Consider the following 23,484-nt stretch of genomic DNA (forward strand, 5'->3'; position numbering starts at 1 on the left):
AAAGATATTTAACGCCTGAGGTGGGAAAATATGATTTTTTGGAGGTTTGATATGTGCCTTACGATGTGGGGTATTTAGATCATATGTAGTTGAAAAAAAATGTCCACATTGAAATGTTACCGAATCCCAGGAATAACCCACACACATTTAATGTATTTAAATGTGTATATGTAATAAGTAATATATATAAATTAAAATAATCAATATTTATAATATATAATAATCATTCACCTTGATCTTTTCTCATGTATTTCATCTTTCATGAGGCCTCTATGATGAAGGTGAATTACCAGACTGTATGTGAAATACAGACCACAGTAATGTTGCCAGGACTAGAGTGCCACCTAGTGCTTGAAAACGGAAAAATAAGTGAAGTCGATGCTTGCTCATGAACAAAATAAAGGATGAGATGGGAATGTTGGCATTCCGATTATTTCACTTGATAATTATATATGATACAGTTTCTGTCTATGCCCACCTTTACATTATCACAAACATGTTTTTATCAATTAATATATTTGAATATTATATTTACTATAATATAAATGTGTGCATATGTAATTTTAAAAAATATTTTCATTTTTATAGATTATATACATATTTCTATACACGGGTCATTCCTGGGATTCGGCAACATTTCAGTCCCTTTTTAAAGTGTTAAAAGCTTTTCACAATACTTTGGTATGGCCATTATAATGAATAAAAACGATTATTGCATTTAAATAATTTTTAGCATAAAATAATATCTAAATTCTATCTTACACCAAGCATTTTATCATGTCCCTGAGGCACTTCACTGAGTTTGTACTTAGAAAATTATTAACAAAATGTGCAGTGTCTAAATTTTTGGGCAATAATGTAAGCATTTATTTGTGTTCCTTTCTTGTGAGATATATTTTAGAAAAAAACACTTTTAAGGTTATGTTCCTCAGTCTGAGCTCAACACATTAACCATTCAATGCCCGTAATAAATTAGACTCCACCCATATGTGACACCATTTACCAGAAATTACATCATTCGGGTCTCTTTAATAGTGGTGCAGAAAATGGTAAGTAGTATCATACTTTTTATTCTTATTTTTGAGGTGTATTATAGTCAGGGATGGTACGGTCAAGCTTAACAACTCAACCCTGTTACATAAAATTAAGATGGAAAATTATTATTTTTTAACATTTTATTTTAATCCATAAGTATATACAATGTGCTTATTTTATTGCTGCAATATATGAACTACTCTCCTACGCTACATAAGGAGCAGTGGCCATTTTGAGCAAAAAATAAATACAACCCCATCACTCTCAACCCTGTCACAAATATGTATATTTCTAATTGTTTTGGGGTTGTAAACTTGTGACAGAGTTGAGTTATTTACTAAAATTATTATTAATTTTAATTAAAAAATATATAAAATGGTCATTGTTTCAGTAAATATATACTTACCAAAATAATGACAACTCATATTTTTGTTATAAATAGAATATTTAATATATGTCCACTTAAATTTTGACAAGCATCCTACATCAGAAATTGCTTCCACATTAGCAGCAGAAAGACAATGTTGGGAATGCAGATATGTTGACCCAGAAGGAAGAGGACAATATGAGAAAAACAAAAACTGAAAATTAAACTTGAAGGCAATGTATTCCTTCAAATGTGTTACAGTCTTCAACCCCGTCACACTTTGTCACAGTAATATTTTTGGGGAAAAAAGGGAAGACAATTAAACATGAAAGCATTTCTTGCTGATTACCATCTAACGTTAAAGGACTAAAACAATAAAAATGTGGTTTTAGTTAAACATCTAAATTAAAAATTTTTTTTTTTACAAAAAGAGACCATAGACACACAATTTGTCTATTTTTAACTTCAGTCCTATAAAAATGTGAAAATTGTGATAAATGTTACATTTGTTATCATTAAATCGTTATGAGGGACACATGAGCAGTAGGTAGATGTTTGTTTTATAACAAGTTCTGTGTAAAATCCTTTTTAAACTAATCCCATTTTGTCTGTTACGGGGTTGAGAATAAAAGGTGTCTAAATCTGAAAAAATAAATAAAAGATATTTAACGCCTGAGGTGGGAAAATATGATTTTTTGGAGGTTTGATATGTGCCTTACGATGTGGGGTATTTAGATCATATGTAGTTGAAAAAAAATGTCCACATTGAAATGTTACCGAATCCCAGGAATAACCCACACACATTTAATGTATTTAAATGTGTATATGTAATAAGTAATATATATAAATTAAAATAATCAATATTTATAATATATAATAATCATTCACCTTGATCTTTTCTCATGTATTTCATCTTTCATGAGGCCTCTATGATGAAGGTGAATTACCAGACTGTATGTGAAATACAGACCACAGTAATGTTGCCAGGACTAGAGTGCCACCTAGTGCTTGAAAACGGAAAAATATTCATATCTAATTCATATAAACAAAACGTCTCTGTGGTTCAGAGAAGATACAGAAGCCTGCTAATGTCACAGTGAAATGATTAGACTGACAGTCTGTTTGTTATTTTTATGTTAACCTGGTAGTGTGGAATTTCTTATAAGGTTTATAAATAATTATACTGATAATGATTTCCCAAAGATCACAATCCAGTTTGTAATGGAATTTGCAGAGATTAACCATGTTTTTGACCTCTTTTTCAACCAAATACAATGTGCAATGCAATGCAAAAAAAAAAAAAAAGTTATTGTAACTAGAGAAAGAGAAAGGTTATTGTAAATAGAGAAAAGAGAAAACACTGGCAACGTTTCAGATGTTGATCATCAAATATATTCAAATACAAAATATTTACAAATATCACACTGGTTAAAAAAAGTAATGACAAACAAAATTAAAATGCATAGTAATCACAGTCTATTTTACTATCAAATACTAGTACCAAAGGCTTATTGGTGAACAGCTTGATGATAAGATTAATAAATAACATTATAACCAAAGGGTTAAAAATGAATCAAGACCTTTTTGAATAAAGACAATTTTACCTCACTGTATTCAGAAAAATTGTTAAGAACTATTCTAAAGTGATGTGTATATATTTGAGACATTTCACTGAAAATGTGAACACTTTTTTTCACTGTACCCAAATCAAATATAAAATGTATAGGAATAGGATGTATACAATACAAATAACTGTCTGATGAATCCCAATGTATTTACTTTAGGTTGAGTGACCACATGATGTCATCTGACAATTCTGTTCCTAAGTGTACAAATTGCAACCATTGTTTAAAAAATTACTGTAAATACTGTAAAATGCACAGACAGCATTTAAGCCACACTCACAATAAATGTCAATCCTAGTAAGCCTTTATGTCGGGGTCTTCCCAACTCCAGAACTGGCCAATGCCATTATCTTATCTTCAGATCCTGGAAAGGTAAGATGCATTTGATTATTAAAGAGATATTTAGTAAGCAAAGTATGCTTCATTAGTAATAATTAGCTGCTTCTCATCTTACCCAGGCTCGCAGTCACCTTCTCAAAGTGGCTCAGAGTGGCACTAGCATTTGCAGCAAGAAACGCTTCATCCTCTGTTGTCAGCTGTGCATTCAAACAAGTTACAGTTATCAGAAACAGTTTTAACATGCGAGTCTTGAAATAGATGTGAGAGTATTTGTGTCAATAATATCCTTCTCACCTTCTCGCCAAGTTTTCTCAGAGCCGTGAGGATCTCCACTTTCTGCTGAGTGTACACATCTCGAGGGAGCTTTCCAACCATCATATCACGGTCCATCTGAATTCACACAGTATCATAAGAACGTATTTAAGTCTCTGCATATATATTTGAAAATTTTAATATTTAAAAACAATTAATATTCACCTCAGCCAGTCTTGTCCTCAATTGCCCTGGCTGCTTTTTTGCAAACAGCCGAATGACTTCAGGTGTCTTGAATGCCTGACTGATGGCAGCTTGGATTGCCTGATAAATATGTGCAGTAAATGATCTCTCAGCATACAAAATTATTTATACTAGTAGACGTTAGTCTAGATGTCTTTGTACAGTAATTTAAAAAAAATCATCTATATATATATATATATATATATATATATATATATGAACTTCAATACAATAAAATGTAAATTCTTACCAGCTGCATTCCCCCCAGTTCATCAACTAGTGTCATATTCCCAGATATCAACTTCTTCAAAGACTCATTGAACTCGCTCAACTGTTCTAGTGTCTCTTTTTTGGTTTCTTCATATTCCTCCTCTTCAAGCTCTTCTCTGCAATAGAAAAATAATGACATTTTTGTATTTTTCTGTGCATGTAACTGAATGTGCTGTAGAGAACTGATGGGATGTCATTACCTGCACTCCTCTAAATCCTGAAGCTGTTGCATTAACCGGTCCAGCTGTTCTTCCATGTTTTGTCTGAGTTTGCTTGTTTCTGATGCCCCTCGAGAAGCCATTGTTGTCTTTTTAAATAATTAACAAGCATAATCACATTTTAGCACCATCTATTCATACGGAACATTATTACTACATATGGGAATGTCACAGCTGTTATAATCTGATATACAAGTTATAATACAAGTATAATACAAGTTACTGATATACAAATTTCTGAACTGATCCGAATTAGTATAGTGTTGGCTGTATCAAAGTAAATATTGTTACAGGTCTGGTATAACATCCATTAAATAAAGCGCATTCTTTTGTCACCTTCTGCTTTATTCTCTCTCACTGCGCAGTTAGCTTAGCTTGCACTAAAATATATAGAAACAAACAAACGTACGAACTGTAACAGGATCCTAAACGGCATGATTTTACGTGAATCAAGTAGTAATTCTCACCCGTACTTTTTTCTCCAAAAAAAGTCCTACTGATGAAGACAAAATTATAATGAGACTTAAGTTCCCAAGTCCAGTTGCTAAGGTGTGGTTTGCTAGCACTATTTATCTCCAATAGAAAGCCAATGGCTTCTCTGCGTAAACTCTGCGCAGAGTTGATTATCATGAACACACTACGAAGACGTAGGAATTGCGCATGGTCACACGCGCATTGATCATTTGTTCCACGGTACTATTACAGCTAGTACTACAAGGGTAAAATACGAATATTTTTAAGAACTTCGCATTTTGTCGGTCTTGCTGTTTGTTTACTATAGAGCAATATTTCGCTGCATCTGTTGGCTAAATAAAGTCGGTGAAGTTTTACTGAAGCACAACCACTGCAATTAGATAAATAGGAAGCACTAGACAAGTTTGTTGAATTGCTAAGAAGTAAACACGTTTAGTCCTGCTTTGATTACATATTATTGCGCATATTTGTGGAATGGCGTTTTATTGAATAGAATATCATTCCTAAACCCATTTGTGTCATTAAGAATAGTTAATTATTAGATAACATACACTGTTAGCTCATGAACTACAGTAGTAATGCATATACCTAAACTTTGGAGGCAGGAAACGAGATTTAATTGTGATTTCCATTTAGGTAATATTTATATTTAATTACAACAACAATAATAATAATAATATATCCTGAAACAAACCTTTATTATGCTGGCATGCGGGTCTTTCAACCCCATCACAAACATGCACCTCTGTATGTTCGAACTGGCTCGGGATCACCTTGAAGACACTGGTAAGTTTTATTTTAAAAAAAGTTTTAAAGGGATAGTTCACCCAAAAATGAAAATGTTGTCATAATTTATTCACCCTCAAGTTCTTTCTTCTACTGAACACAAAAGAAGAATGGAGAATTTTGAAGAAGTTTGGTAACCAAACTGTTGACTTTCATAGTATGGAACAAAATCTATTGATGTCATGTTTGATTACAAGCATTCTTCACAATATCTTCTTTTGTGTACAACAGAAGAAAACAACTCATAAAAGTTTGGAACAACATTAGGATGAGTAAGTGATGACGAATTTTTTTTTTTTGGGTGAACTATCCCTTTAATGTGAATCTATATTATTATAAAAGTCCTCTATTTTGTTATCACTCATCAAACATGCATATTTAACATACACAACTTTTTTTGTTGATTTAGGAAGATACATAGTGGTGAAAGGCATAATCTCTCCATTTGGAGATAGCTATAAAAAGACAGGTCTGATTGAAGCCTGCCATCAGTTAGAGATGGCTAGCCACGGAGAACTCTGATTGGATCACAGTGGATGACTGGGAGAGCCAGCAGCCGGCAAGTACTGCTCACTGCAGAGCCAAATGACCTCCAGCTCCCCCTCTCTGGATGTCCAGCTCCACCTCTGTGTGAACTAATGGGTGAAGTTATGTTTAGCGATAGGGTAAGGGGTAGGGTTAGGGAGTGGTTGGGTGTCTAGCTCCACCCATTACATCCAGCGAGGGGGAGCTAGAGCTCCAGCTCCTCCCATTTGGCTCTGCAGCGAGCACCCTCTCGCAGCCGGAGTGGGTGGAGACAGCCAAAGTAGTTCGGTGGGAACGTCTTAAGATCATGTGATTTAAGAGACTTCATTTTGGGTGAAGTGAAAGATAAATCTGATACACCTATTCTGTTTTGCACCTATTGTAGTGTTTTCTTTTTTTGCATGAGTTCCATGTCACATCTGATCTTGTGTGCATGGTAGGACGTCATATTTGATGTGCTACTATGTCAAAATGATCAAAGTTTTATGCAAAATTGACATTAAATCAGATCATTCTGATCTTTACTAGGCACCATCATGCAGAACTTATTTCCAGCGAGAACAACAATGATGAGGACACAGTGAGGTGTGGGAAGAGGAGAAAGCTGGAACAAAATAAAAACATTTGTCAGAGCTCTTCTTATATTAACACAAAAGCAAGTATATGGTAAAATAATAAAAAAGCTAAAATAATCCACAGCAGTCCTTAGGATAAATTCTAATAGGAACTATTGCTCAGGGCACTTAAAAGGGTGTTTACTTTAGAATGCCACTCTGTCACAATACTTGAAAACAGGCAATAAAATTAACGGCTGATGTGCTCTCCAGACAGTAGAGAAACAATGTACAGCGAGTTATATTTATGAGTGTTTACACAGTTCAGCACAATCTGCATCTCTCAGCACTGTCTGACAGCATTCCTCTGCTAGTGGAACACTTTGAAGCAAATGTAAAGGTGTAAGAAGTGAAAATTGAAACTACTAATGAAGAGAAACATGTGAAATACTTTTTGAGAACAGACCAGTGTTTTTCTACTGGATTTTGGTTTTGCAGTGGACACCGATTTTTACAGCAATATACTCAAATGAAACACTAATTTAATTTGTATTTATTATTAATACATGTTATAACAAAATTTAAAAGAGTTGTAAAAATATTCTTTATTTAAAAAAGAATATATAAAATATTAAATACAAATATGACATACATATAAAAATAAAATATAATATGAAGACTGTAAAAATATACAATGTAAATACATTATGAAAACACTACCGGTCAGAAGTTTGGGGTCTGTAAGATTTTTTTATGTTTTTGAAAAGAAGTCTCTTATGCTCACCAATGCTAGTATTTAAATGTGTATATGTAATAAGTAATATATATAAATTAAAATAATCAATATTTATAATATATAATAATCATTCACCTTGATCTTTTCTCATGTATTTCATCTTTCATGAGGCCTCTATGATGAAGGTGAATTACCAGACTGTATGTGAAATACAGACCACAGTAATGTTGCCAGGACTAGAGTGCCACCTAGTGCTTGAAAACGGAAAAATATTCATATCTAATTCATATAAACAAAACGTCTCTGTGGTTCAGAGAAGATACAGAAGCCTGCTAATGTCACAGTGAAATGATTAGACTGACAGTCTGTTTGTTATTTTTATGTTAACCTGGTAGTGTGGAATTTCTTATAAGGTTTATAAATAATTATACTGATAATGATTTCCCAAAGATCACAATCCAGTTTGTAATGGAATTTGCAGAGATTAACCATGTTTTTGACCTCTTTTTCAACCAAATACAATGTGCAATGCAATGCAAAAAAAAAAAAAAAGTTATTGTAACTAGAGAAAGAGAAAGGTTATTGTAAATAGAGAAAAGAGAAAACACTGGCAACGTTTCAGATGTTGATCATCAAATATATTCAAATACAAAATATTTACAAATATCACACTGGTTAAAAAAAGTAATGACAAACAAAATTAAAATGCATAGTAATCACAGTCTATTTTACTATCAAATACTAGTACCAAAGGCTTATTGGTGAACAGCTTGATGATAAGATTAATAAATAACATTATAACCAAAGGGTTAAAAATGAATCAAGACCTTTTTGAATAAAGACAATTTTACCTCACTGTATTCAGAAAAATTGTTAAGAACTATTCTAAAGTGATGTGTATATATTTGAGACATTTCACTGAAAATGTGAACACTTTTTTTCACTGTACCCAAATCAAATATAAAATGTATAGGAATAGGATGTATACAATACAAATAACTGTCTGATGAATCCCAATGTATTTACTTTAGGTTGAGTGACCACATGATGTCATCTGACAATTCTGTTCCTAAGTGTACAAATTGCAACCATTGTTTAAAAAATTACTGTAAATACTGTAAAATGCACAGACAGCATTTAAGCCACACTCACAATAAATGTCAATCCTAGTAAGCCTTTATGTCGGGGTCTTCCCAACTCCAGAACTGGCCAATGCCATTATCTTATCTTCAGATCCTGGAAAGGTAAGATGCATTTGATTATTAAAGAGATATTTAGTAAGCAAAGTATGCTTCATTAGTAATAATTAGCTGCTTCTCATCTTACCCAGGCTCGCAGTCACCTTCTCAAAGTGGCTCAGAGTGGCACTAGCATTTGCAGCAAGAAACGCTTCATCCTCTGTTGTCAGCTGTGCATTCAAACAAGTTACAGTTATCAGAAACAGTTTTAACATGCGAGTCTTGAAATAGATGTGAGAGTATTTGTGTCAATAATATCCTTCTCACCTTCTCGCCAAGTTTTCTCAGAGCCGTGAGGATCTCCACTTTCTGCTGAGTGTACACATCTCGAGGGAGCTTTCCAACCATCATATCACGGTCCATCTGAATTCACACAGTATCATAAGAACGTATTTAAGTCTCTGCATATATATTTGAAAATTTTAATATTTAAAAACAATTAATATTCACCTCAGCCAGTCTTGTCCTCAATTGCCCTGGCTGCTTTTTTGCAAACAGCCGAATGACTTCAGGTGTCTTGAATGCCTGACTGATGGCAGCTTGGATTGCCTGATAAATATGTGCAGTAAATGATCTCTCAGCATACAAAATTATTTATACTAGTAGACGTTAGTCTAGATGTCTTTGTACAGTAATTTAAAAAAAATCATCTATATATATATATATATATATATATATATATATATGAACTTCAATACAATAAAATGTAAATTCTTACCAGCTGCATTCCCCCCAGTTCATCAACTAGTGTCATATTCCCAGATATCAACTTCTTTAATGACTCATTGAACTCGCTCAACTGTTCTAGTGTCTCTTTTTTGGTTTCTTCATATTCCTCCTCTTCAAGTTCTTCTCTGCAATTGAAAAAATAATCAAATTTGTGCATGTAACTGAATGTGTGTTACAGAGAACTGGTGGGATGCCATTACCTGCACTCCTCTAAATCCTGAAGCTGTTGCATTAACCGGTCCAGCTGTTCTTCCATGTTTTGTCTGAGTTTGCTTGTTTCTGATGCCCCTCGAGAAGCCATTGTTGTCTTTTTAAATAATTAACAAGCATAATCACATTTTAGCACCATCTATTCATACGGAACATTATTACTACATATGGGAATGTCACAGCTGTTATAATCTGATATACAAGTTATAATACAAGTATAATACAAGTTACTGATATACAAATTTCTGAACTGATCCGAATTAGTATAGTGTTGGCTGTATCAAAGTAAATATTGTTACAGGTCTGGTATAACATCCATTAAATAAAGCGCATTCTTTTGTCACCTTCTGCTTTATTCTCTCTCACTGCGCAGTTAGCTTAGCTTGCACTAAAATATATAGAAACAAACAAACGTACGAACTGTAACAGGATCCTAAACGGCATGATTTTACGTGAATCAAGTAGTAATTCTCACCCGTACTTTTTTCTCCAAAAAAAGTCCTACTGATGAAGACAAAATTATAATGAGACTTAAGTTCCCAAGTCCAGTTGCTAAGGTGTGGTTTGCTAGCACTATTTATCTCCAATAGAAAGCCAATGGCTTCTCTGCGTAAACTCTGCGCAGAGTTGATTATCATGAACACACTACGAAGACGTAGGAATTGCGCATGGTCACACGCGCATTGATCATTTGTTCCACGGTACTATTACAGCTAGTACTACAAGGGTAAAATACGAATATTTTTAAGAACTTCGCATTTTGTCGGTCTTGCTGTTTGTTTACTATAGAGCAATATTTCGCTGCATCTGTTGGCTAAATAAAGTCGGTGAAGTTTTACTGAAGCACAACCACTGCAATTAGATAAATAGGAAGCACTAGACAAGTTTGTTGAATTGCTAAGAAGTAAACACGTTTAGTCCTGCTTTGATTACATATTATTGCGCATATTTGTGGAATGGCGTTTTATTGAATAGAATATCATTCCTAAACCCATTTGTGTCATTAAGAATAGTTAATTATTAGATAACATACACTGTTAGCTCATGAACTACAGTAGTAATGCATATACCTAAACTTTGGAGGCAGGAAACGAGATTTAATTGTGATTTCCATTTAGGTAATATTTATATTTAATTACAACAACAATAATAATAATAATATATCCTGAAACAAACCTTTATTATGCTGGCATGCGGGTCTTTCAACCCCATCACAAACATGCACCTCTGTATGTTCGAACTGGCTCGGGATCACCTTGAAGACACTGGTAAGTTTTATTTTAAAAAAAGTTTTAAAGGGATAGTTCACCCAAAAATGAAAATGTTGTCATAATTTATTCACCCTCAAGTTCTTTCTTCTACTGAACACAAAAGAAGAATGGAGAATTTTGAAGAAGTTTGGTAACCAAACTGTTGACTTTCATAGTATGGAACAAAATCTATTGATGTCATGTTTGATTACAAGCATTCTTCACAATATCTTCTTTTGTGTACAACAGAAGAAAACAACTCATAAAAGTTTGGAACAACATTAGGATGAGTAAGTGATGACGAATTTTTTTTTTTTGGGTGAACTATCCCTTTAATGTGAATCTATATTATTATAAAAGTCCTCTATTTTGTTATCACTCATCAAACATGCATATTTAACATACACAACTTTTTTTGTTGATTTAGGAAGATACATAGTGGTGAAAGGCATAATCTCTCCATTTGGAGATAGCTATAAAAAGACAGGTCTGATTGAAGCCTGCCATCAGTTAGAGATGGCTAGCCACGGAGAACTCTGATTGGATCACAGTGGATGACTGGGAGAGCCAGCAGCCGGCAAGTACTGCTCACTGCAGAGCCAAATGACCTCCAGCTCCCCCTCTCTGGATGTCCAGCTCCACCTCTGTGTGAACTAATGGGTGGAGTTATGTTTAGCGATAGGGTAAGGGGTAGGGTTAGGGAGTGGTTGGGTGTCTAGCTCCACCCATTACATCCAGCGAGGGGGAGCTAGAGCTCCAGCTCCTCCCATTTGGCTCTGCAGCGAGCACCCTCTCGCAGCCGGAGTGGGTGGAGACAGCCAAAGTAGTTCGGTGGGAACGTCTTAAGATCATGTGATTTAAGAGACTTCATTTTGGGTGAAGTGAAAGATAAATCTGATACACCTATTCTGTTTTGCACCTATTGTAGTGTTTTCTTTTTTTGCATGAGTTCCATGTCACATCTGATCTTGTGTGCATGGTAGGACGTCATATTTGATGTGCTACTATGTCAAAATGATCAAAGTTTTATGCAAAATTGACATTAAATCAGATCATTCTGATCTTTACTAGGCACCATCATGCAGAACTTATTTCCAGCGAGAACAACAATGATGAGGACACAGTGAGGTGTGGGAAGAGGAGAAAGCTGGAACAAAATAAAAACATTTGTCAGAGCTCTTCTTATATTAACACAAAAGCAAGTATATGGTAAAATAATAAAAAAGCTAAAATAATCCACAGCAGTCCTTAGGATAAATTCTAATAGGAACTATTGCTCAGGGCACTTAAAAGGGTGTTTACTTTAGAATGCCACTCTGTCACAATACTTGAAAACAGGCAATAAAATTAACGGCTGATGTGCTCTCCAGACAGTAGAGAAACAATGTACAGCGAGTTATATTTATGAGTGTTTACACAGTTCAGCACAATCTGCATCTCTCAGCACTGTCTGACAGCATTCCTCTGCTAGTGGAACACTTTGAAGCAAATGTAAAGGTGTAAGAAGTGAAAATTGAAACTACTAATGAAGAGAAACATGTGAAATACTTTTTGAGAACAGACCAGTGTTTTTCTACTGGATTTTGGTTTTGCAGTGGACACCGATTTTTACAGCAATATACTCAAATGAAACACTAATTTAATTTGTATTTATTATTAATACATGTTATAACAAAATTTAAAAGAGTTGTAAAAATATTCTTTATTTAAAAAAGAATATATAAAATATTAAATACAAATATGACATACATATAAAAATAAAATATAATATGAAGACTGTAAAAATATACAATGTAAATACATTATGAAAACACTACCGGTCAGAAGTTTGGGGTCTGTAAGATTTTTTTATGTTTTTGAAAAGAAGTCTCTTATGCTCACCAATGCTACATGTACACTCTTCAAGCGATGCCATAGAAGAACCATTTTTGGTTCCACAAAGAACCATTCAGTCAAAGGTTCTTTAAAGAACCATCTCTTTCTTGCGTTTTTGTAATCTGAAGAACCTTATTTCGCCACAAAGAACCTTTTGTGAAACAGAAAGGTTCTTCAGATGTTAAAGGTTCTTTATGGAACCATTTAGACAAAAAGGTTCTTCTATGGCATCGTGAAGCACCTTTATTTTTAAGAGTGTATTTGATAAAAACTACAGTAAAAACAGCAATACAGTAAAATTGCATTACAATTTAAAATATATTTTTTTCTAATTGTATATAATTTAAAAAGCAATGTATCCAGGCTTCAGTGTTGCATGATCCTTCAGAAATCATTCTAATTGCTGATTTGATGTGCAAAAAACATTTCTTATTATCAGTGTTGAAAACAGTTGTACTGCTTAATATTTTGTGGAAAACATTTTTTCAGGATTCTTTGATGAATATAAAGTTCAAAAGAACAGCATTTATTTGAAAACAAAAACTTGTATGGTGTATTCATGCTGAATAAGTATTCATTTCTTTCTTTTAAAAAACAAAACAAAACAAAATCTTGGTGACCCCAAACTTTTGAACGGTAGTGTCACTTTTTTTTTTTTTTTAAATAAGCTAAAATATAATTTACTCACATACAACATACTCTGTCTTCGTGTTTTAATAATATTTATAGTTGCTAACCATACTGTAATTAACATATAGTGTTGGCTTGCCCATATGGCTTTGTAAAGGAGCACAATTTTCAAACGAATCATGATTTTCATAACAAGATCCACGATTAAAACATTCAAAATCACTAAAATGATGTGTATTATTGTCATAAATCTATATTTTAGATAGTCCGCTACCTGCTGCCTGACCCTGTGGTGCGCTATATTCAAGAACACAGTCTGTGCTGAGAGCGAGCAGAAGAATGCTGATGTATCCTCGCCCCTTTTCAGAGATACACCAGCACTAACTAGACTAAAATGTTCTGCTGCTTTTGAACTAGTTTCTTGTTGTGTTTGTGGTCTTTGATAGAGGGCTGGTCTGTTGCCCACAGAACTTGACTGACACTTGATTCATAGTTCATTTTGCTTCCTTGAACTCATTTGGTGGTGAGTGACTGCTTTGCATCATGAATGTTATCATGAATGATTCAGTATGATCAAAAATATATGCTAAATATTGGGAAATATTATTTGATTGAAATATGTTTTACATTTTTAAATAAAGAGATTGATACATTCAGAAAATTTGTTTTATTGTAGTTTGCTGCCAAACATAGAAAGTTACTTGTAGAAGAGAAATTTTGATAAATTATTTTTGAATATTAAGCTTACTGTTTACCTCAAGAGTATACAAAAAGTTATTTTAATATTTAGAGCAATAAACGCTCTAAATCACTCGGTGCTAATAAATGGAAAACCTGTTTAGAATCGTCCTTTTATCTTTTTCATTATAATATCTCTATATTATAATGAAATGTGTTTGCATAACAAGAGTCAAGGGTCATTGAGAAGGTTGCTCTAGAATTCAAGCTATGATATGCCACATTTACTCAGTGACATTTATTTGACAAGTGAAAATATTTGCTCTGAGCATTTCAACATCAGATATTTTTTATCTGTGAGTTTTCAGTGCTGATATTTTTGCTGACAGCAATTTGACAGTGAAGCTCTTACAAGCTTTTTCGTCGTTACAGAACATGATCATAATCTGAAGACCTGTTAGATCAGTGCTCATTTCTGAAGCTCTTTGTTTTACCACACATAGACTAAATAAAAGTGGGAATTCCCAGGAATAAAACGTCGTCTCTGCCGTGCACATAGTGAAGTAGTTTGTTTTCCGCGGAAGTCATATCCGACGTCATCTGTGACCTGGACAGATTTATAAATAGTAACAAGAAAAAGACTTTACGTGAGTTTCCCTGACTCACAAAACTCATATGACTGAAAGATTTTTTTTAAACCATTCATTGACGAAATGAATGGGTCTTTCACATATTGTGTATTTGCATATAATAAAAATAATCTTAGCAAGTGTAATATTCACTTCCAAGTCACATTTGACACCTTGTAGTTTTCTTTATTGTGATCAAATTTGTTTAATCAGTCATGTGATTTATAAAAGAGTATAAGCTTATGCATTATAGCCTAGATGTATTGTATCCACACAGTGTCACTTAATTTAGTTTTAGTTAACACATATGTATCCTCACATGCTCAGAAATAGCAAGTTTCGGTCTCTATATTTATAATCTTTTAAGAAATTCACAGTAACTTCACGTGCGCAATTGTTTTGTTTTGTGGCGCTCATGTGATGATGATGATGTCTTATGTGGGATCATTTGACAGCAATGGAATTTTTTTTCTTGCTGCTGCAAAGATACCTTTGATCAAATTACAAGGAAGACCAGAAAAATTGAAGACATGCAAACAAAGTTAATGAGAGAAAAATTGAGTGTGACGACATTAAGTATACTTTGTAATAGATATATCGCATATTTTAATCATATATCAAGCGTTGCATTTTCTATGACTAATTTAGCGTCTGAACAGGTAGTATTGTGTTAACGGGTGTGTTTTGGCAAACTATTTACACATAAACACCTGTCAGACACGTTTTACTTTACGTAAGGCATGACCTTTTGAAGAGTTGACGACGTGCAAATTAGAATACGTAGATACGAGGGACCGCCCACTCAGCTCACAACACATATAAGTGCTGGGAATCCTTCTGGTTTAAACCATTCATTGACGAAATGAATGGGTCTTTCACAGATTGTGTATTTGCATATAATAAAAACATCTTAGCAAGTGTAATATTCACTTCCAAGTCACATTTGACACCTTGTAGTTTTCTTTATTGTGATCAAATTTGTTTAATCAGTCATGTGATTTATAAAAGAGTATAAGCTTATGCATTATAGCCTAGATGTATTGTATCCACACAGTGTCACTTAATTTAGTTTTAGTTAACACATATGTATCCTCACATGCTCAGAAATAGCAAGTTTCGGTCTCTATATTTATAATCTTTTAAGAAATTCACAGTAACTTCACGTGCGCAATTGTTTTGTTTTGTGGCGCTCATGTGATGATGATGATGTCTTATGTGGGATCATTTGACAGCAATGGAATTTTTTTTCTTGCTGCTGCAAAGATACCTTTGATCAAATTACAAGGAAGACCAGAAAAATTGAAGACATGCAAACAAAGTTAATGAGAGAAAAATTGAGTGTGACGACATTAAGTATACTTTGTAATAGATATATCGCATATTTTAATCATATATCAAGCGTTGCATTTTCTATGACTAATTTAGCGTCTGAACAGGTAGTATTGTGTTAACGGGTGTGTTTTGGCAAACTATTTACACATAAACACCTGTCAGACACGTTTTACTTTACGTAAGGCATGACCTTTTGAAGAGTTGACGACGTGCAAATTAGAATACGTAGATACGAGGGACCGCCCACTCAGCTCACAACACATATAAGTGCTGGGAATCCTTCTGGCTGTCACGCTCACACCTTGCACCTTGTTTTGTACTGGAATAATTTGCAGACGGTTAACAAAATGCCTGTAAGCCTCTGTGGTTCATGGGACATGGTGTGCAATGTCAACTTTGAGGGATACATGACTGCTTTAGGTAAGCATTCTTTTTCTAGTTGAAATAGATAATTGTTCTTAATTCTGTTGCTAAAATTGACATATAGCTTATAGTTATTTTTTCTTATTGCATGTTTATTATATTATATTATATTATATTATATTATATTATATTATATTATATTATATTATATTATATTATATTATATTATATTATATTATATTATATTATATTATATTATATTATATTATATTATATTATATTATATTATATTATATTATATTATATTATATTATATTATATTATATTATATTATATTATATTATATTATATTATATTATACTATATTATATTATAGTGTGTAAACCATTCCATTTGTTTTTAATGTGTCAGGAGTAATAGGTCCTAAACTTTATCTTCTCACAGGGATAAGTCTGTACACCCGCAAGATCGCCCTGAAGCTAAAACATCGTAAGGTGATCGAGCAGGTGGGGGATCGATATGTCGTCAAGACTCTCAGCACCATCAGAAACTACACTTTCTCCTTCAGAGTCAATGAGGAGTTTCAAGAGTTCACCAAGGGACTGGATGACAGACACTGCAAGGTATTACAAAGATTTATCATTATATTGCAACACATAATTTACTGTTTTTACTATAGTAAGTACATGTAACGTGTGACAAGGACACGGTAAAATTAAATGTTACTTTATTGATTAATTTATTTCCATGACATTTAATAGAACATTTCATAGAAGAAAACTGACAGCCCTTTAGGCTGTTTGAATGCAAATATTTTCTGAAAAGACAAAATGGATGTTTTATGTTTTAAATTAAACCTAAATTGATTTCTCTAGTCTCTGGTGGCATGGGAGGGGAACAAGTTGGTGTGCATTCAAAAAGGTGAGAAGAAGAACAGAGGTTGGGCACACTGGATCGAGGACGACAAACTCCATTTGGTAAGTGTGAAATTAAGCATCTTACACTATAAAAATAGTGATGATTAAAAAATAGCTGATTTCATTAATCACCTCACTAATAATCATACCTCTCAACCCTTTATAGGAGTTGCACTGTGAAGATCAAGTCTGCAAACAAGTTTTCAAACGGGTTGTTTGAGGCCCTGCTGTGATGTTTACTACAAGAAAAGGTGTACTGATGTAAACAAAGCGGTTTACACTTTAAACTCACTTCAGAGTCAGAGGAATATGAGGCAAGAGGAAGAACCATGAGCGTCAACTTGTGCCTCAATACCTGACTAATCAACTACATTCAGCGAGAGGCTTGCAGACTGAGCCAGAGTGTCTATGAGCGTGATTTATAGTGTCACTAGAGGGCGCCATAAGACCATGAACAAACAGAAGTCAGGTCAGCAGCAGCTTACCCACTGGTAACACTGTATGTTGTCCATAGTTGTGCCAACTTTGCCTAATCATGTTTACATGTAATACAAGAACCACATTCACAGACATTTAGCAATGTGTAATGCGCTTCAGTATTTCTGCACCCCAGAATCATTATTTCACCAGAATATGACTAATTAAGGACCATGCCTCTTTTTGAATACTTAAAAAAACAGTTTGTAACTGGTTTATTTAGTTTTATTTTTTGCTGATTTTTACTTTGTGTGTTTATTTGCTAATACTGGGTTGCAATGTCTCTTTTATAAGGATTTACAATCAACAAATCATTATCATCATCTCTCTTTTTAAAACCACAACAACAAATACAAATAATAATTTAGCCAATTTACAAAACAAATGATTAATAATTGAAGTTTGAATCAGAAAAGTAACATTGGTTACCTCTTGGCTAAGTGCTAGTTGGTCAAACTAGTTCTTAACATAGTGACTTTATAGTGACATAGTGTTTATGAAACTGGCCCTTGGTTCTGAAGAAAACAAGTCTCTTGAGGTCGCCTCAGCAGTGAAATCAGTTTCCTGAACTGCCGCAGCCTGGAATGTGCCGATCTCGCGTCACGTGACTCCAGATCCAAAATGGCCGCGTCGGTGTTTTGACGAATAATACTTTTGTGTTTGTTTCATTCTTAAAAGATACCGAATATAACCCTTCCATATCGGAAGTCACGCGCGTTTGATGTTTTAATATAAAGATTTAAATTAGACAATCACAGCTCATTGATATTTGTTTTATGGTTCAGACTATGCACTTTTGGTGTTTATAAGGAAGCTAGCTGACTGGCTAGCAACATAATTAAGCTGAAAATTAAAAGAAAGGCAATGGAGCAGCTCAGTCCTGAAGAGGTAAGGCGATTTCCACACAGTGTAATCAATGTATTTCCAGTCGATACGGCTTCTCTGATTGCATGACTGTTATGTTTTTGGGTTTTATTAAATGCTTATTGGCTTGTCATTGTCACCTTCTTTTTCAATCGCAGTAATGATGGGATAAGCTAACAGGACACCGGCTAACCAACAACTCAATATATCCAGATTAAATTTATTTCGCATAGAAATAAATGAGGCTAGATTCTGAATCTCATTTTGAGCAACTTAAGTGCCGATATAGAAGCGAAATTAAATGAGAATATGGAGGTTATTTCCAGTCAGCTCGTTAGCAAGTGATACGTTTGACAAACTGGATCTGCCACAAGCCTCGATCATCTGCTTTTTTCTTATTTTTATTTTCACAATTAAAATAACAGCCTTATCGTTTGCAGTCGCTGGGGAGCGTGTAACCAGTTGACAAGTTAACATTTCTTTTGTGAAGCTTTTCTTCGCTGGGAATCCAAAATGGCTGAAAGACTGTCGTGTGAAGAGATAAAATAATTTCGGACCAGATGTTTGGTCAATTTAACTTACAGTCGTGATGATATGTGCAATTATGAAGGTTAACTTTGCCAAGGGTATGTATTTGATTAAATGGCACCTGGTTTAGAAACTGAAATCATGCGCAACAAGCTTTTGTCAGGTGTCAGGTCAGTATATTTATCATGTGGTCAGCTGTAGAAGCTTAAAAACCTTTGGTAACTCAACAAACACGTAGTATTTTGTGGTAATCTTTATTGTAAGTGCATTTTATCCCATAAAGCTCTTGATTTCGGGTTTTGGATAACGTTATTTGGCACTGGTTGTTGTTGCTGTATGACACTGGTGTGTATTTACAGACAGGGCTTTGTGTTTAGTTGTTCTGCTGTAAAATAAGACCAAACTCAGCCCAGCTCTGACCTGGAAAAACAGTTTAAACCAGCCTATGCAGGTTTGCTGGTCTCACAGTCTGGTCTTTTCTGAGCTGGTCAGGCTGGGAGACCAGCTAAGACCAGCAAGCCATCTTAAGCTGGTTCAAGCTTCTTTTTTCATCAGCTGCCTTATATTAATTTAAAATAATAGACAATTTATTTATTAAAAATAGGTCATAAATTTATAAAATAGATAAATAAACCCATTTTGAGTTTTAATTCATGGATGTCAGTCATTTATCTTAGATCTTAATGTCAGCCAGAGCTAATATACATTTTCAAAATAAGCTGCTATATTGATTTATAATGCATTTATTCGGTGTTACTTGCTACCATTATTCAATGTGAATCTGAAATAATATACAATTAAATGTGAGTTGCAGAAGCAGTATATCTGTGAACTGAGATGAATCATCCTTTGCTGATTCAGACTGGGTTTGGCCATTTTTTGCACGTTTGATTCATTCAGTCATGCGTTTTGCCTTTCCTTGCCATTTCACTGACAGTATTTGCTGTGGAAGCTGAGGCCTTCTCCATCTCAAATGACTCACTCCAATGTATAGAGATGATTTGTCACTGCTGCTGAAAATAATGACCGCTTTAGGACTTTAAAAACATACTGCTGTTTGTTTGCTTCAAAAGCGTGTGTGAAATAGTATATAGAAATGCCCTCTTTGCTTTTAAGGGTCTGCCCTTGTAGTTGCCAAATAAGAGCAGTTGCGGTCATCAGACTGTAAACTGTTGCTCATTATTGATTAGTAATTAGATTAAATTGTAATTAATCTGCCTTGTTTAGATCCGTAGAAGGCGACTGGCCCGGTTAGCTGGAGGGCAGACGTCACAGCCCAGCACCCCTTTGACATCTCCACAGAGAGAGACTCCCCCAGGACCCTTGCCAGAGCCCTCCGGGGCCTCATCACAGCCTGTCCCACCAGCTCCATCTCACACTCTGGGCTTAAATGCCCAAAATGTCACCCCTGCCACCTCTCCTATGGGGGCCTCAGGTAAGTGCTGTGCTGACTTTATCATTTAAAACGATTAAGCAAGGATGCATTGAACTGATTAAAAGTGATTGCAAAGACGTTTATTGTTGCAGAACATTTCCATTTCAAATAAATGCTGTTCTTTTGAATTTTTTATGCATCAAAGAATTCTGAAAACAATGTATCACAGTTTCCACAAAAATATTAAGCAGCGCAACTATTTTCAACATTGATAATAAGAAATCTTTCTTGAGCAGCAAATCAGCATATTAGAATGATTTCTGAAGGATCTTGTGACACTGATGACTGGAGTAATGGCTGCTGAAAATTCAGCTTTATTAAAATAGTACATTTAATAAAACAATTATTTACAATGTAATAATGCAGCACAATTTTACTGTTTTAAATGTTTTTTTGATGATAAAATGGCATTATTGCTGACATAACTTTATTTTTGACCCCAAACTTTTGAATGATAATGTAGCCTATATTTGAGAAAATAAAATGTTATAGACTTGTTTTCAGAACATGGGGTTTTCCCTTATTTTCATTTTTAAGAATGCAAAGCAGATTGTTTGCTTTCAGATACAGCCTTTCTGTTCAGGGGAATTTTCAAGGCATAAAACATGGTTTTTATATTGCACCTGACTGGATCAATAAATTCAGTTTTATGCAGAGTTATCCATTATACCATTCATTTCAATGTTATTAATTGTAAATGTTGGGTATTTTATGGACACATTTTGCATTTGAGCTGACAGATGTGAGTTGTATCTGAAGTCCCGTTGTAGATTCATTGTAATTACATTTTATTATGACTGTAAACTTGTCTTAGTATAAAATGTTGAGGATAAAATGACCAATGTAATAGTATTGAGGGTCTAAGTGGCCTATTTGTAATCCTGTGTGGATGAAGCTTTAATGCTCAAGTTCTATAGCTTTAGCTGTTTGTACTACACTAATGATTTAATCAATGGCCTGTTTTAAAGATTTTTTGATCAGTGCTGATATCAAGGTAAGTGATTTTTGGCTCGCAGCATCTTGCTGTGGAGAAATTGCACAATTGTCATGGAGGTAGCACAGCCTTGGCCAGGGTTTAAATAAGGCCACATGGGCAGGCAAGGCTGATGACTCTGTTTTGTTCTTGTGGTGCCGTAGTCCCTTTTTTTGTTAAATGTCAGTGTGCCATGTGGTAAAGTTCCTCTGTAGTTTCATTTTTAGTGTAAGAACCTTTGGTCTTTATTGTCTCGTAGATGAGCTGTAAAACATCTGTAATTTCAGGCTGTATTATGTATTGAGACAGAAAACATCGTGTTCAAATTAAGCTGTATTGGTTGATTTTGGATGATGCCAATTTGTTTCTTATTCTCCAGTGCATTCATTTTTGACTATCACACATTAGATCAAAACAAGTTTTGCTTGTTTTTCCTTTTTGGTTTTTGGCACTGATCTACTGTTCATTTAAAAAGCAATTCAATTAAAGTCTTTATGATTGCATGCTTAATTACCTTGGAGTCTTGCGAAACCGAAAACTGCATTTATTGAATAAGTGTTTTGAGCTGGTGTGTTGTCGTCATTGGAAACAACAATGTCCTGTGTCCACTGACACACATTATTCCATGTCTTTAAACACATAATATCCACAGTTACGTGAAAAAGCTGTTCTAGCACAAGTCTGCTCTTTGTTGTAGCTCCTTTCTGGAACGTACAGCATTGAGATGTAATCAATCATCAGACAGAAACCAGGTCCAGTGCATTCACTCCTCTATTAATATCCTTTAAACATTCTGGTTAGGTTTGTTTTTAACTTCTAACTCAAAGTATTAAATGACTGCAGTTAATTTATCCTTTTTTTTTGTTAATAATTTTAGTCTTGGCTGATTTGTTTTGTAAACATTATATTTCTAAAGAAATCTCAAATGCAATTTTGAAAATCTCCCTTTGTCTTATTTTGACAATTTCCAGCATTATAAATGTAACAAACATTAATAATGTTGTCAATGTAGTAATTTAATATGCAAATATATGTAAAAAAGATGGCCAATTCTAATTAAGATGTAATTATGTTTGTGCCTTTCTTTATTTCTTTAATCATTTCTTTTTCTCACATTAACACCAAAAACTGGTGTCAGTCCATTTACACAGGGCATGTTCTTGCATTGAAATTTAATCGAACGGAAGGCACATTTAAGGTGCGGTCAGATAAGTGAAATTAAGGAAAATTCGCAGACCAAAAAAAAGGTAATTGTTAATAGTGTAGCAATGTATGAATCACAGCTGAAACAGAAGTCACTTTTAAACCAAGCAGCTTTCTCTTGGTCAACACAGCAAATTCACATGACCAACCCTGAAGGTGCTGCAAAGGCTATCTGAGGAAATCTTCTGTCCTCACGTGAAATTCTTGAATAGTTGAAGTGAGTTGATTTTGCCCGTGTAAAAGGGTTGCATGAGTTGGTGAAAAAAACTTAATTGCATTTGTTTTTTTGTGATAAAATTTGTGATTTCGATTTAAAATTTGCTAAAAAAAAACATTAATGTTTGCTGTGCTTGTTTTAGGGCAGCACAATTTGGCCAGAATATTGTGATTATTTACCAGTAAGCCTATGAACTATTATTATTATTATTATTATTACCAAATAAAAACATTACAATTCTAAATGAAAACAATAAAGATCCTAACAACACCCCTGTTTAATTTAATTGATATATTGTTTTAAAATTTACATTGAATCACTGTGCTGCACTGGTATGTGCTTCAAGAATGGCTGATGCAGATTTCGTTTTTTTTCTCTGACTCTATGCTTGTTTTCTAGATAAGAGTCCAGTTTTTCAGTTTTGAGACAAGTGTTTGTAAACCTTCAAAGATTTTGTGAGATTTAGAGAGCCATTTTTATTGGAGGAAATAGAATTTTTGATTGTTCAAAAT

The 23,484-nt window shown here is 34.0% G+C and overlaps 4 protein-coding genes and 1 pseudogene across 8 annotated transcripts in view; 3 read left to right on the forward strand and 2 right to left on the reverse strand.

Moving 5' to 3' along the window:
- Window positions 1-2,922: 2,922 nt before the first annotated feature.
- On the reverse strand, window positions 2,923-5,589 carry LOC107695771 (protein LZIC-like). 4 transcript variants are annotated; one of them, XM_016495810.1, is made up of 8 exons: window positions 5,518-5,589; window positions 4,332-4,438; window positions 4,112-4,247; window positions 3,844-3,942; window positions 3,661-3,756; window positions 3,482-3,563; window positions 3,308-3,391; window positions 2,923-3,224 (listed from the first exon to the last, which is right to left on the reverse strand). In XM_016495810.1, exons 1-7 carry the CDS (start codon window positions 5,560-5,562, stop codon window positions 3,333-3,335), a joined length of 624 nt encoding a protein of 207 aa, XP_016351296.1. In that variant the 5' UTR covers window positions 5,563-5,589; the 3' UTR covers window positions 2,923-3,224; window positions 3,308-3,332. The 4 variants fall into 4 exon arrangements, with proteins under 4 accessions (XP_016351296.1, XP_016351295.1, XP_016351298.1 ...); XM_016495809.1 differs by having other exon boundaries at window positions 2,923-3,391; XM_016495812.1 differs by lacking the exon at window positions 5,518-5,589 and adding an exon at window positions 4,823-4,951 and having other exon boundaries at window positions 2,923-3,391.
- A 2,602-nt stretch (window positions 5,590-8,191) lies between these two features.
- Window positions 8,192-10,205, reverse strand: LOC107695772 (protein LZIC-like). Of its 2 annotated transcripts, none has more exons than XM_016495814.1 (7): window positions 10,083-10,205; window positions 9,592-9,698; window positions 9,381-9,516; window positions 9,113-9,211; window positions 8,930-9,025; window positions 8,751-8,832; window positions 8,192-8,660 (listed from the first exon to the last, which is right to left on the reverse strand). In XM_016495814.1, exons 2-7 carry the CDS (start codon window positions 9,690-9,692, stop codon window positions 8,602-8,604), a joined length of 573 nt encoding a protein of 190 aa, XP_016351300.1. In that variant the 5' UTR covers window positions 9,693-9,698; window positions 10,083-10,205; the 3' UTR covers window positions 8,192-8,601. The 2 variants fall into 2 exon arrangements, with proteins under 2 accessions (XP_016351300.1, XP_016351299.1); XM_016495813.1 differs by having other exon boundaries at window positions 10,077-10,205.
- Window positions 10,206-10,783: 578 nt separating this feature from the next.
- LOC107695726 (nicotinamide/nicotinic acid mononucleotide adenylyltransferase 1-like) lies at window positions 10,784-13,681 on the forward strand (annotated as a pseudogene).
- A 2,620-nt stretch (window positions 13,682-16,301) lies between these two features.
- Window positions 16,302-18,087, forward strand: LOC107695774 (retinoid-binding protein 7-like). Its single transcript, XM_016495815.1, has 4 exons — window positions 16,302-16,415; window positions 16,803-16,981; window positions 17,234-17,335; window positions 17,442-18,087. Exons 1-4 carry the CDS (start codon window positions 16,343-16,345, stop codon window positions 17,493-17,495), a joined length of 408 nt encoding a protein of 135 aa, XP_016351301.1. The 5' UTR covers window positions 16,302-16,342; the 3' UTR covers window positions 17,496-18,087.
- Window positions 18,088-18,381: 294 nt separating this feature from the next.
- The window catches only part of LOC107695775 (ubiquitin conjugation factor E4 B-like), a 41,849-nt gene continuing 36,746 nt past the window's right edge, over window positions 18,382-23,484 (forward strand). The window contains 2 exon segments of the mRNA XM_016495816.1: window positions 18,382-18,640; window positions 20,372-20,579. Of these exon segments, the coding sequence (XP_016351302.1) occupies window positions 18,617-18,640; window positions 20,372-20,579 (232 nt within the window). The 5' untranslated portion in view covers window positions 18,382-18,616.

The sequence above is a fragment of the Sinocyclocheilus anshuiensis genome, unplaced genomic scaffold (genome assembly GCF_001515605.1).
Source record: "Sinocyclocheilus anshuiensis isolate Anshui unplaced genomic scaffold, SAMN03320099.WGS_v1.1 scaffold234, whole genome shotgun sequence".
In the NCBI taxonomy this organism is placed as follows: Eukaryota; Metazoa; Chordata; class Actinopteri; order Cypriniformes; family Cyprinidae; genus Sinocyclocheilus; species Sinocyclocheilus anshuiensis.

Coding starts and splice junctions, on each gene's coding strand:
- LOC107695771 (XM_016495810.1), bottom strand. CDS start 5,562: ATGTTTGTGATGGGGTTGAAAGACCCGCATGCCAGCATAATAAAG. Junction 4,439..5,517: donor CGCATGCCAGCATAATAAAG/GTTTGTTTCAGG, acceptor TTATTTAAAAAG/ACAACAATGGCTTCTCGAGG. Junction 3,943..4,111: donor AACTGGGGGGAATGCAGCTG/GTAAGAATTTAC, acceptor CATATTTATCAG/GCAATCCAAGCTGCCATCAG.
- LOC107695772 (XM_016495814.1), bottom strand. CDS start 9,692: ATGGCTTCTCGAGGGGCATCAGAAACAAGCAAACTCAGACAAAACATG. Junction 9,517..9,591: donor CAGGATTTAGAGGAGTGCAG/GTAATGGCATCC, acceptor TTTCAATTGCAG/AGAAGAACTTGAAGAGGAGG. Junction 8,833..8,929: donor TGAGAAAACTTGGCGAGAAG/GTGAGAAGGATA, acceptor TTGAATGCACAG/CTGACAACAGAGGATGAAGC.
- LOC107695774 (XM_016495815.1), top strand. CDS start 16,343: ATGCCTGTAAGCCTCTGTGGTTCATGGGACATGGTGTGCAATGTCAAC. Junction 16,982..17,233: donor TGGATGACAGACACTGCAAG/GTATTACAAAGA, acceptor TGATTTCTCTAG/TCTCTGGTGGCATGGGAGGG. Junction 17,336..17,441: donor AGGACGACAAACTCCATTTG/GTAAGTGTGAAA, acceptor AACCCTTTATAG/GAGTTGCACTGTGAAGATCA.